The sequence below is a fragment of the Crinia signifera genome, chromosome 6 (genome assembly GCF_055691185.1).
Source record: "Crinia signifera chromosome 6, ASM5569118v1, whole genome shotgun sequence".
NCBI classification, from domain to species: Eukaryota; Metazoa; Chordata; class Amphibia; order Anura; family Myobatrachidae; genus Crinia; species Crinia signifera.
Genome location: NC_139222.1, coordinates 92,814,943 through 92,827,946, shown reverse-complemented (window position 1 = coordinate 92,827,946; position 13,004 = coordinate 92,814,943). Strand labels below are relative to the sequence as shown.

Sequence of the window (13,004 nt, the reverse complement as noted above, 5' to 3'; positions counted from 1 at the left end):
CACGCCCCCATTTTACACCCATCTGCAATACTGAATAGATGCTGTGCGCAGCGTCTATTCCGTTCAGGCTGGGGAGACTTCCAACTGCCTAGGTCGAGCCTAAGGCAGTTGGCTTTGATGGGATATGAAATGTGAAATCCACAACCAATGGTGATTGTTGATGTTAATCTATATTCTAACCTGTGAAATTGCTATTCTTGGAAGTAGAATGCATGTGTGAGCTTGCTGTATTCATAGTGTTTGCTAACTTCATACTAGGGTGAGGTAGTTGTTGGTGCCCGCTGAACCCCCAAGCTCACATGCACTACCAATTCCCCATCCCAGCAGCGGACCTACAGAATAAACAAGTAATCGCACCAGCGCGCCTGATTGGGCCTTTACTTGTTACTTTCACACTATAACTTTGTTGATTACCACAGGCATTTAGCTGCACCTGTTTTGAAGTGCAGAAATTTCTTGTTTCCTTTTTATTACTACATTTTTAAGACCCTGAAGCTTGAAATGTAATTGGAGGTTCCTTCACAACCAGCAACAATACTTCAACTTCCAACAATTTCCAAATGTCTTCCTCTCACAGCACTCCCTCAGACTTCAATTATCACCTAGCAGCAGGGTTTAAAGTGGTCCAGGAGAGGCGGTGGTACTCATGTGAGTATCACGAGGGGTGGGCTGCAGGTGGAAGAGCACTATGGAGCCACCAGGGACTTAGGAAGGGGGATATTGGATGTGACTGTATTAGCTATTATCGTGGGTGGTGTTTTTTCTGTTGGAATTATTGTGTATGCCCAAATTGGAGGTAAAATTAGTTCCACCTACCGTTAAAGGTGGTGGAACTCCGTTCCACCTCGTCCGTCCCCCCTTAACCACTGCCTAGCAGTAATCACCCCCCCCCCCCGCCCTTTTTTCCCATCATACCTGGGCCCACGTATCCCTGGAGGGGGAATATAATAGTGTGTGTGTGTATAATAGTGAGGTGAGCATACAATCCAGCTGCAATCAAATGAAATAACCTACACCTATGGAAATTAGAGATAAAATAAAAAACGCTGTAAGGGCAACTACAACTTTTGTCCTCACCTAATGTCACATCCTTGTCAAAGGATTGAAGTGGATCGAGACACAACCCTTTTAATAATCACCTCACAGCACTCTTCCCCTTTCCCCACCCTCACGCCACTGGTCAGCATGAGCAAAATTACCTTATTAGATGCCTCATTGTCCCAGGCTCCTTCTCACCTCTTTGCTCTCAGCCTCCTTCCTAGGACAGGCTCTCTCCTGCTCCGCCACTCCCGAGAATGTCACAAACAAGAGGGTGGGTACTAATTACCTGGGCTCTGGTTTTTAGAGGGTCTGGGCCTGGGATGCCCGCTAAGGGGAGGAGTATCTCCCCACAGGCAGCTCTCGCATCTCATTTCAAAATGTTTGGTGGTATGATGCAGTGCTGTTTTCCCTGTTATGTACTGACTGTCTCTCTGCATATTCAGCCATAACCTCCTCTCAGACTCACAGCTGGTTCCTGGACATGCGGTCCCTAAACAAATGCAGCCCCTCCCTACATTTGTGGATTTAATAGCTCTTGTGCCGTGCTGGGAAGAGTGCCGTGCTGGGAAGAGTACTGTGGGCTGCTTGTGTAACCTTGTGGTGGCACTAACTGGTCTACACTAGTTTATCTTTCTGGAGTATTTTTTTATTTACCTACTGTAACATCTTGGTATTTATCTTAATTTGCACTAGTTCTTTGTGTGTTTAATTGTTCATAAAGTCAAGTATATGGGAGCAACAAAGGAAAACTGTGACTTTAGTGGTCTGTTACAGTGTGCATGTTGTCGCAGTATTGGGATGAGAACTATAGAGAAGCAGGGTCCGTTCTATGCACAATGATTTATCTTCTAGACAAGATAACTCTATGCTGGAGGACGAAGGCCTGTGCCTTTATGTGATGTACTGAGGTTAGGGCAGGACACAGGGGATTGTATTTCAGGCTAGATAGTTCACAAGCAGATGAGACTTTGTGGTAAATTTACTAAGATGGGAGTTCTAGTGAAGATGGGATGTAGCAAATAGCAACCAATCAGATTCTATCTATTATCTTCTAGAAGGTGCTAAATAAATAAGAAGTAGGTTGGTTGCTTTGGGCAAATTCCCATCCTCAATAGAACTCCCATGTACCCTTTTGTAACATAATATTCGCTCTTATCTTAGTCTTGTCTTTATTTGCAGCCCCTTTGATAATAGCAAGACCCTCTCCACACCTGGAATGCCCAACAAGTTTTCAAGTGTCAAGAAAGTGTCCTATCACTGGACACCACCCAACACTCCCAACTTCCAAGATAAGTTTTACCTTGTGAGTATTACGTGGTAGCTGTGGAGACTGTAATGTTCTTGCAAAAACTCATTAAGGAAAAGGAAGAGGAGGGTGTTTTTTTTAAATCGCGTTGACATCCCCATATCTTTAGCAATGTAGTTTACGTGATGGATGTATCCTAGCATTCATTTTATTTACTTATTTTGGCAGCAAAGTGATTTGGACAGCACATACCCATCTCTGGAGAAAGATATCCAGACACCATACATACTGAGTTACCTGGCCAGCAGTGGGTTAGTCAAAGATCATAACACTGTAGAACCCAACATGGAACTGAACAGCTTAGACAGTCTGAAAAATGTGGATGGGATTGAAGATGATGATGCTGCCTCACCTCCCAGCCCACCCTCTTCTTCATGTGGTGAGAGTGTACAGTATTCACAAAAACTGCAGAGACATGTCAGGCTTTCAGACAGCCTTGGTCAACCCCTAAGCCATGAAACGTTGGATATTCTTAAAGAGACCCCTAATCACTATAGTGCGCATCAGACTATAAAGACTGCAAACCTGGAATTTGTCAAAGATACCAACACAGAGTGTATGGTGGAGAGCAATACAGATCTCTCCCTTCTGGAGAAGAGTACAGAGAAGTCAACCTTTTGTGCGGAAAGTGACAAGCGAGGTGCATTGGCACGTCAGCTGGAGGAGGTTCTAGACTTGCTAAGGTTTGAGGATGTTACAAGGCGGAAGATGAAGGAGATGGAGCAGTCTGTGTTGAACTTTATAGAGCGAGTGATGGTAAGTGGGGCCTTGGATTACATGCCATACCATGAATGAATGCAGAAAAATATAATTATATGTGTAGGGGACACGCTTAGCTCTATAGCTCTAATGGCTGATTGAACTCCCTAAACTGATATTAGAACAAGGGCTAATGACCAGCATTCCACGGTATCCATTTTAGAAAGCCGTAATCCTTCAAGTCCATCAGTATTTCACTCCCAGCGGTGCGTGATAAGAAAAGGGTTTCTTTATCATTTGTTTATGTGATAATGTTATTTTATTGAGCTGCTTATGTTAAGATTGTTTCCATCATGAAATCTACATGTTTACATTTAACTAAAAAAACAAATCCCACACTTTAACTCCATCGCAGCCAGAGAACCGGAAGCTTAGCTAGTGTGACAATGATAGTTCTCTATTTCAATACATTATCAGCCTAATGACAAACACGTTATTTTGCCTGTTCTCCAGCAGACGACGAGCAACGGGCAACAGTCTTCCTCTATGGACAGTTTGATGGTGGAGACGGCATTGGAAAGTTTTGACTTCTTAAACCAAGATTTCAGTACAGATGACATGTCTCTGTTTGGCAGTATTCGCACACACAGCAAGAGGTAAAGTACACATTGTTTCTATGTAGCATATCCAAATATTCTTAGCATTTCCTGTGTGATGTGCTGGGAACTGCACAAAAACTGTGTGAGCCCCTCCTCCTCGCCTTCCACAGATTTTAAAGAGCTAAAATACTACTTGATCCAGTTCAAATATGTATATGTAGATGTTACCCTAATATACAATATTCTAAATGTATAGATGTTTTTATTGTTTGTAGAGGCAAGTCTGTGGAGTGTTGTGTAGACTGAGCAGGGTTTCAAGCAGTGCATTCAAATAGTATAAACTATAGCAGTTTAGAGGGAAGAAAACATAACCCTAAAAATGCAGCCTACCAATTCACAATGAACTTTGCGATAACGCAAAGGGAAAGTGGTCTGTCTTCAAAATAAAGAATCCCACGTCATTTAACATGGCCGCCTAGAGCAGCCAAGGTCTACCTCTTTATTTTAATATATAACGCTGGGGGGTTTATCAGTGATGAGCCAGGAAGCCTGCATCATGTTGAGGAAGGGTATCTGGATGATAAGTCAACAGTTAATAGACTGACATGAATATGGTCGGCAAAGGTTAACATGACTATGGTCAACACAAGATAAGGTTGACGGGTGTTTTGGGGGGGGATTTTTTTTTGTCATACTTTACCATCCATGTGCACTTGGGTTGGGAAAGATAAATTGTTTTCAAGCACAGTTGTTGCACAACAAAGCTTCTGGCCAGATGCATGGTGAGCAAAGAGGTACACTAATTGGGGCGCCACGTGCTCAGGTTCGAAACTGTTAATAAATAATAATGACCCCAAAAAACATGAAAAACTTGTCAACCTTATTATGTGTCAATGAGGAAGCAGGGCTTAATGGTGATTTATACAGGAATTCGGAAAGCATTTGCACTAATGATATGGGGTGTAAGCAGAGAAATTATGTCTTGTGAGCACTGTTTTAGTGACAATTGCATAATTATTTATTAACTGTTTCTTATATAGCGCACACATATTCCGCAGTGCTTTACAGAGAATATTTAAACATTCACATCAGTCCCTGCCCCAGTGGAGCTTACAATCTATATTCCCTACCACATGTACAAGCACACACATTCATTCTAGGGTTAATTTTGTTAGGAGCCAATCAGCCTACCAGTATATTTTTGGATCGTGGGAGGAAACCAGAGTACCCGTAGGAAACACACGCTAGTACGGGGAGAATATACAAACTCTGCACAGTTAGGGCCATGGTGGGAATCGAACCCATGACCTCATCGATGTGATGCAGTAATGCTAACCATTACACCATCCGTACTGCCCATAATTGCATATATTGGATTATGTCTTGCAGTAACAGTACCTTCAAGGAGGCAACAGAGCAGACCTTCAGCAGTATAAGTGAATCTGAGCGGGATGGATTGAGCACTGGACAGGAGGACCTAGACACACTTCTATCCGTCCATTTGGAAATATGTAAAGCACTGTTAAAGGTGAGAGACAGCTCGCTCTCTGTTAGCAATAAGGCAATTATCAGACTAATTAAAATTGATTGAAATTTAAAAAGCAATGTACAGTCAGGGTCAGACTGGAGACTGAAGGGAATGCAGTGGTAAGGGCCCATGTTTGGGGGTGTGACCAGTCTCCAGGGGGGCGTGACCACCCAACACATTGATCTAGCTAACCATTCGAGCAGCGGAGGGCAATAAGCGTCCCTCCAGCTGTTGATGAAATACACATCCCAGCATGCCTTGCCTTAGTTTGGGTTTTTGGCCATGCTGAAGCTGATGCAAGGCATGCTGGAATGTGTAGTTCACCAACATCAGAGAGTGTATGGTCCAGGCCCCTATCTATCTATCTATCTATCTATCTATCTATCTATCTATATATATAATATATTTTTTCATTTGGCTAGAAGGACAGTATGCCTCCTGTATATACTGTATTATGTGACCTTAATGTACAACGTATAATTGACTGACAAGGTATAATAGGTTGAAGATGGACTAACATCTTTTTTCAGCCTTAATTACTATGTTACTATGACTCTTTATTAAATCTGAGCAGATTAGACATTGTACATTTTTCTTTTAGAAACTGACCTCACCAAACACAGCCAGGATTATACAGAATCATCTTTTGGAAGAGCTATCCTGGCAGAGAGAGATTCTCGAGGATTTGTCCATTCTTTATACCCAGAAGGCAGAAGAGAAAGTCTCCATTGAGGACAGTATGTATCATAGGGAGTGCTTGTGGAGTTAACCCGTTCGAATAGATATCCCATGTTCCCCCCCCCCCCCCCCCCCAGTGGAAAGTAGACTCTGAGTGTAGGAATAGGTTACTGAGTGGAGAAACATCACCAAACCGGCACCAAGGTCTGTCAGCTCTCTAAAAAGATTTGGCATAAATGTCATAGGGTTAGTTAGGGTCAGCAGAACATACACAATAATACTAATACACAAAGTAAGTTTGTAGTGGCGATCGCTGACCGCAACTCACAACATGCCTGTGGTATTTTTTTAAAAAAGGGTCAGGGCTTCAATAGTTAATGCAAATGTGTAAAATGTAGTACTGTATACTATACAGTAGCTTGGCTTTTTAGCACTGAGCAGAAAATCTGTTACACATCACAGTACTAGGTCAGTGTTAGAATAAGATGGCGCCATCATGGCTCCTCTGGGGGTGATGCTTCATTCCCTTACCAAGGTTACTACTGCACATGTGGCCCCATCTTGCTATGGTGTATGAATGACATAATGGGAGATGGACACCGAGAGACTTGCAACTACTGTATTTACACTGCAATACTTTCTGGTTGTTCCTGTGGTTAGCAATTTTGGGGATCTTAATCCATCGCAGCCCTCGGTTATTTCAGAGCATTATCGCAATGGTAACGGAACTGTAGAGGAAACTCTGTATATCAGGTATATATCCATATTTACTTTCATAGTTTACATTTTGGGCTTTATTGGTCATTTAGCAACGGTCCGGTCGTTACATTTGGTGTACATCGCTTCCAGGGCCCCATGAACGAAATGACATTTGTCTGGTCAGTAGAACAGTTACATTGTCTGTCTTACAATCTATCTTCAGTTTTCCCAAAGACCAAGAAGATCAGACATTTCCTGAAGCTGTGGGAGAACTGTATAAAGCCTGAATGTGTCTGGTTTTGCTCAACTGACGTTTTTCTCAGTCGACTCAAGAAAATGTTTGTGACAAAAATCAAGGGGAAGTATCCAGGACAGCTGGAGTCAGGTAAGATGTGCAACCGCTGTGTGCCGCTGGGGAAAGAGAGAGAGCACCTGTCCATTCTTGAGTGTCTGTTACCATGTTCCATGGTTTTATAAACTTACTATCATTATGCTTCATTTATGAATCCTAATACTTTCTGTTCTAAAACACAATTCATTGAATGAGTCACAATAAAATTTGACAAACAGGATATAATACGTTATTACAATAGTAAGCAGTAAAAAAAACTCACCATAAGTCAGATAACAATAAAGTGATCCATTTTTATTGGAATAACAGAGTAAGTAGAAACTTCACATTGATGGTTTAGGTGAGACGTCTAGGGGGATAATGCAAAAGAAAAGGGGAAGAAGGAAAGCACATACTGTATTAATGAAAAAATAGCTAAATGAGAGAATAAAAAGGGGGAGAGACCTTTACACAAGTATCCAAAAAAGACAGAAATGAGTTTCCAGATATTCACTTTATTGAAATACCAAAATCTCAGAGTGGCCAAACGGTGAAGGAACATTTTAAGAAGTCAGCCAGGGTGACCAGACTTTGGTAAATGTTTTGGAAGAGTTGCGTATTATGGCTGTCATATAGTTCATCTTGCAGACGTACCAGATACTGGACATAATTGTCGGCATGGATATGGAAAGGGTTTTTTCCAGTCAGCAGCTTTTGACAAGTCATAGCAAAAGCAATGTGATGGAACAGTTTATTTTGGTGTCGGGTAAGATCCAGGGGAAGTAGGTGTGTGGGATCAAAAGGAATAGTAGTGTCAAATAGGTGATAACTTGTCGCCAAATATTGGAGAGTTTCGGCCAGGACCCTCAGATATGAAGAAAGGTAACCTTGTCCGTGCAACCCCTCCAGCATCTGGCATAATACTTTCTATTGGTCCAGACTCTACACTTTCTATAACCTTCTAATATCGGAGATATTTATGGGAGCGATTAAAAATGTGGCACATGCCTCCTGCTGGGCGTCTATGCAAATGGGCATCAATTGAGATATTCCATTGTTGCTAAGTTCAGAGGCCATCACGGCTTCTCGCTGTATTATATGGTGGTCGCTGCATTGCTCTCTGTATTAAATGGTGCACATTGTATTGCTATATGGTGGTCACTGTGATTTTCTCGGCCATACGATTTCAGTCAGCCGGCAACAACACTGTAGTTTTAATCCACTTCCCTTCAGTGAGCCCCTATCATTGCATTTCTTCTGTTGTCCTTTCATGCCCCAGGTCTACACTGCCCCCATACCACCAATATCTAAGGTTTTGTGTATAATAATGACAATGGTCCTATGATATTAGAGAAAGGACGCTGTATGCAGTGTTAGTGTCGTCTGCACAGACTATTCGTCTTCTTCATTGTACTCATTCACATACTCTTTAGCATTGGGTGAGTTCCAGACAGAACTCCCTTTGCTTGATATCTCTTATATATTTAGCCAGATCTGTCACTCAACCCCTGTGGAGAACGTTCAGTTTCACTTTCATGTGTCTGACGTTCCACCCCCTTGACATCACCTCCCCCCGCCCAGCCAGGGCTACAGTACACGCCCACCATCCACCATTACTCCACAGCCACCATCCACCATTACTCCTGCACATCCCTACCCTCTGCCAGGACCCCCGCGACCCCCCTCCCGCGATTCGCGGGACCCCCCCTCCCGCGATTCGCGGGCCCCCCCGCGACCCCCCTCCCGCGAATCGCGGGACCCCCGCGACCCCCCCTCCCGCGATTTGCGGAACCCCCGTGACCCCCCCTCCCGCCATTCGCGGGACCCCGCACCCCCCCTCCCGCGATTCGCAGGACCCCCGCTTTCCACCCTCCCGCGAGTCTCGGGACCCCGCGACCCCCCCTCCCGTGATTCGCGGGACCCCCGAGAACCCTCCTGCGATTCGTGGGACCCCCGCGACCACCCCGGTATCCGGACTATTGTTAGACAGCACTTACATCGACAGCCATTACATCGACACCATTAGTTCGACAGCTCAATAGGTCGACATGGTTTTAGGTCAACATACCATTAGGTCGACGTGTCATTATGTCGACAGCTCATTAGGTCGACAGCTCATTAGGTCGACATGTTTTTAGGTCGACACTGCCATTAGGTCGACAGTGTCTATGTCGACAGTCAAAAGGTCGACATGGGTTTTTTCACTGTTTATTGAGCCGACATGTGCCGACAGGCGGTATTTCATGCCCTACTATCCACTAGGGCGTGGTGGGAGAATAAAATAGTGTGCCGAGCGCAGCGAGGCACCGTGCCCGAAGCATAGCGAGCGGCTGAGGTACACTTCAAACTGTGTCCATGTCGACTGTGTCGACATTTCGGCCAAAAAAACAGTGAAAAAACCCATGTCGACCTTTTGACTATCGACATAGACTCTGTCGACCTAATGGCAGTGTCAACCTAAAAACATGTCGACCTAATGAGCTGTCGACCTAATGAGCTGTCGACATAATGACATGTCGACCTAATGGTATGTCGACCTAAAACCATGTCGACCTATTGAGCTGTCGAACTAATGGTGTCGATGTAATGGCTGTCGATGTATGTGCTGTCTAATATCCGTCCCAGACCCGACCACCCCCTCCCGCGATTCGCTGGACCTCCGCGACCACCCCCTCCCGCGAAACGCGGGACCCCCGCGACCCTCCCGAAAATCGCGGGACCCCAGCGACCCCTCCCTCCCGTGAGCCCCCTCCCGCGATTCGCAGGACCCCTGCATCCTCCCCTCCCGCGATTCGCGGGACCCCTGCGACCCCCCCTCCCGGCATTAAAAGGGCCCCCCACGACCCCCCCTCCCGCGATTCACGGCACCCCCCCCTACTGTGATTTGCGACCCCCCTCCCGCAATTCGCGCCGCCCCCTCCCGCGATTCACGGAACCCCCCGTAGCGCCCCCCTCCCGCGATTTGCGGGCCCCCTCGGCACTTCTCGCGATTTGCGACCGCCCCCTAATTCACACATTCGGGGACCCCACCTCCCGCGATTCATGCCCCCCTCACACAATACACGGCACCCCCCACACCCCCCTTCCTGCGATTCGCAACCCCCCACGACACCCCCTCCCGCGATTCACGAAACCCCCCGTAGCGCCCCCCTCCCACGATTTGCGGGCCCCCTCGGCACCTCTCGCGATTTGCGACCGCCCCGTAATTCACACATTCGGGGACCCCCCCTCCCACGATTCATGCCCCCCTCACGCAATTCACGGCACCCCCCATACCCCCCTTCCTGCGATTCGGAACCCCCCACGACCCCCCCTCCCGCGATTCATGCCCCCTCCCGCGATTCACGGACCCCCGCACCACCCCCCTGCGCCCACCCTCCCTTGATTCACGCCCCCCTCATGCAATTCACGGCAACCCCCCACACCCCCCCTCCTGCGATTCGCAGCCCCCCCACGACCCCCCCTCCTGCGATTCATGACCCCTCCCGTGATTCAAGGACCCCCGCACCACCCCCCCTTGACTCACGGCACCCCACGCGCCCCTCCCGCAATTCACGGACCTCCGCAACCCCCCCTCCCGCAATTCACTAACCCCGACAACCCCCCTCCCGCAATTTGCGGACCCCCCTTCCCACGATTCAAGCCCCCCCGCGCCCCCGCCCACGATTTGCGGACCCCCTCCCGCTAACCGCGGATCCCCACACACCACCCCCCCTCCCGCAATTTGCAGACCCCCTTCCGGCAATTCCACCCCCCAGCGGACCACCGTGGCCCCCGCTCCCGCATTTCACGTACCCCCGTGACAATGGGGGATCCTGTACCACCACAAGCAGGTACCGCCCCTAGGTGGGAAATCCGGCCCTGGCTGCCGCACTGCAGGTTTCCCCACTGCCCTCTGCACCAGCGCCACAACTTTTATCAATGTCTTGCCCACATACCACTATTATACAGCCTCCTGCTCTCATGCACGCTCACTCCCTCCCAGTGGGAGGAGACGCTCACCCACTGCCGGGAGCTGCATACTGTCCCCCACCCTCCTCCAGTTCTAGGGATGCCCATCGACCATCAATGATTTTCAAATAATCGATGGTTTATGGCCGATGTTGAATACTTTTGCCATCAATGTGGGAGGACACTGCCCTGCCTCCTGTTCTCCTGCCCCGTAACTTCCGCCAGTGGAGACCCGCTCACCCTGTGTTGCCCACATTCCCCTATCATGCTTTACCGCCCAGCCTCCTGCTCTCATGCACCCTAACTCCCACCCAGTCGGAGGAGACACTGACTCCTGTATTTCTGTGCTGCCACGCTGGACCCTCACCCACTGGCAGAAGCTGCACAAATTAAGGGGCGTAGCCCCTTACGCCGGTGTGAAGAGCGCCTGTAGGGCGCGATGAATCACCTAGTCTGTAATATATAGTCAAGATTTGCATACTGGTTTTCAACGCCCTACCTGACCATAGCCCAAGGTGCCCGAAGCAGCTTCTGATTCCTTATGTGACATGTAATGAAGGACTAGTAGTATCTCCTAGAATCTCCCCCAAATTCATCTGGGGGTCTAAGTCTCAGCTCTGCAGCTCCCAACTCACTGCCTCGCACAGGTCGAGAGGCCTCCACTCTATAATCCTTCAAGACTAGGGCCCTTATTCTGGTCCACATGCAATGCTGGGAAATTCGCAGTGTTGCCTGTGGACTAAACACTGCTCGCAGTTCTGGCCACTCTTCCCTCACTTGCCGCGATCCTCCGCATGGATTTCCATCATCCGTTCGTAGCCTTGGGTGTGGGGGAGAAATCATTCGATGGTCTGAAACCATCAAGTGAATTCTCCAGCGCTCGCAGAACAGAGACACCTCTATGGTGTCTCTGATCTGCAAGCACCCTGTGCGGGAAGCAGACGGGCAGCTAACTTCAGCTGCCTGCCCCCCACACCCGCCTCACTGGGCGATTACCATGGAAATGCCCATGAAAAGCTGGGTGTACCCATAGGGTTTGCGCCTCATTGCTAGATATGAGTTAGACGGCGAACATGTCGTTCGCCATGCCCGCTCGCACCCTGTGTCTGCACATGTGCAATGTACTTGTGTACTCACACATTTCACGAATATCCTTCGAGTTCCTAAAAAACAAAATGCAAAAAAACACACAACTCAGATGCTTAGTTTTCTTTTCTGTGTAGCTTATTGTGTGTTATAAATGTGAAGCATGGAGTGTCCTATTCAAATATAATAATTATAGTTATTAATAAAATATGACTTTTCAAATAAGTAGATAGAAAACCTGGGTATGGGTCATAGGGTCGAGAGTCAAAAGGTCAACAGGCCATATGTCGACACATGTAAAAGGTACCTTCGGTTGGCATGGTCAAAAGGTCAACACAAGCAATAGGTTGACATGAAAAAAGTTGACATTTATTTTTCACTTTTTTTTGTGTCGGTCGACATGTACACCATATAAATATACTGCATCTCGGCACACTATTATAGTATAATCTGTGTAGATGGTACTTGTTTCCTAGCACGGCCACCACGATTTATATCGTGGTGGTCGTGTCGGAAAAAATCGTGTCAGTCGTGTCGGGTGCATACCAAAACGCGACCGACGCGATGTACCCGATTTCTCCATAGGCTTCAATGTTAAAATAATTTAACATTGAAGCCTACGGAGAAATCGGGTCTCCATAGGCTTCAATGTTAAATTATTTTAACATTGAAACTGAGTACATTTAACATAGAAAAAAAAAGGTAAATGGCCCAATATGGGCCATTTCTCATTGGCTATGGCCCCGGCATGTGTGTAAAAAATAATGGCCCCCCATTGTGGCCGCCACCCCCACGATTGACGCGAACCCGAAGCGTGGCAAGCCCGCGAGGGGCGGCGGTGCGCGTCCTCCGACCTTTTCATTCCCCTACTATCCACGTCGGTGTGGAGATGAGAATATATAGTGTGGCGAGCGTAGCGAGCCACCGAGCCCGAAGCGTGGCGACGCGGATACCTGTCAAGCCCGCGAGGGACTCCTCTCGTGGGCTTGACAGGTATCCGCGTGCGCTTGCCACGCTTCGGGCTCGGTGGCTCGCTGCGTTCGCCACACTTTATATTCTCAACTCCACGCCGACGTGGATAGTAGG

General features: G+C 47.4%; 1 protein-coding gene across 2 annotated transcripts in view; it reads left to right on the top strand.

Moving 5' to 3' along the window:
- Positions 1 to 13,004, top strand: part of RIPOR3 (RIPOR family member 3) — a 155,673-nt gene that overhangs the window by 130,103 nt on the left and 12,566 nt on the right. The window contains exons 12-17 of one of the 2 annotated variants that reach the window (XM_083146475.1): positions 2,221 to 2,344; positions 2,516 to 3,103; positions 3,563 to 3,702; positions 5,035 to 5,173; positions 5,775 to 5,910; positions 6,774 to 6,935. In XM_083146475.1, the coding sequence (XP_083002601.1) occupies positions 2,221 to 2,344; positions 2,516 to 3,103; positions 3,563 to 3,702; positions 5,035 to 5,173; positions 5,775 to 5,910; positions 6,774 to 6,935 (1,289 nt within the window). Of the gene's footprint in view, positions 1 to 2,220; positions 2,345 to 2,515; positions 3,104 to 3,559; positions 3,703 to 5,034; positions 5,174 to 5,774; positions 5,911 to 6,773; positions 6,936 to 13,004 lie in introns of both variants that reach the window. The other variant, XM_083146474.1, reaches the window with a different exon arrangement.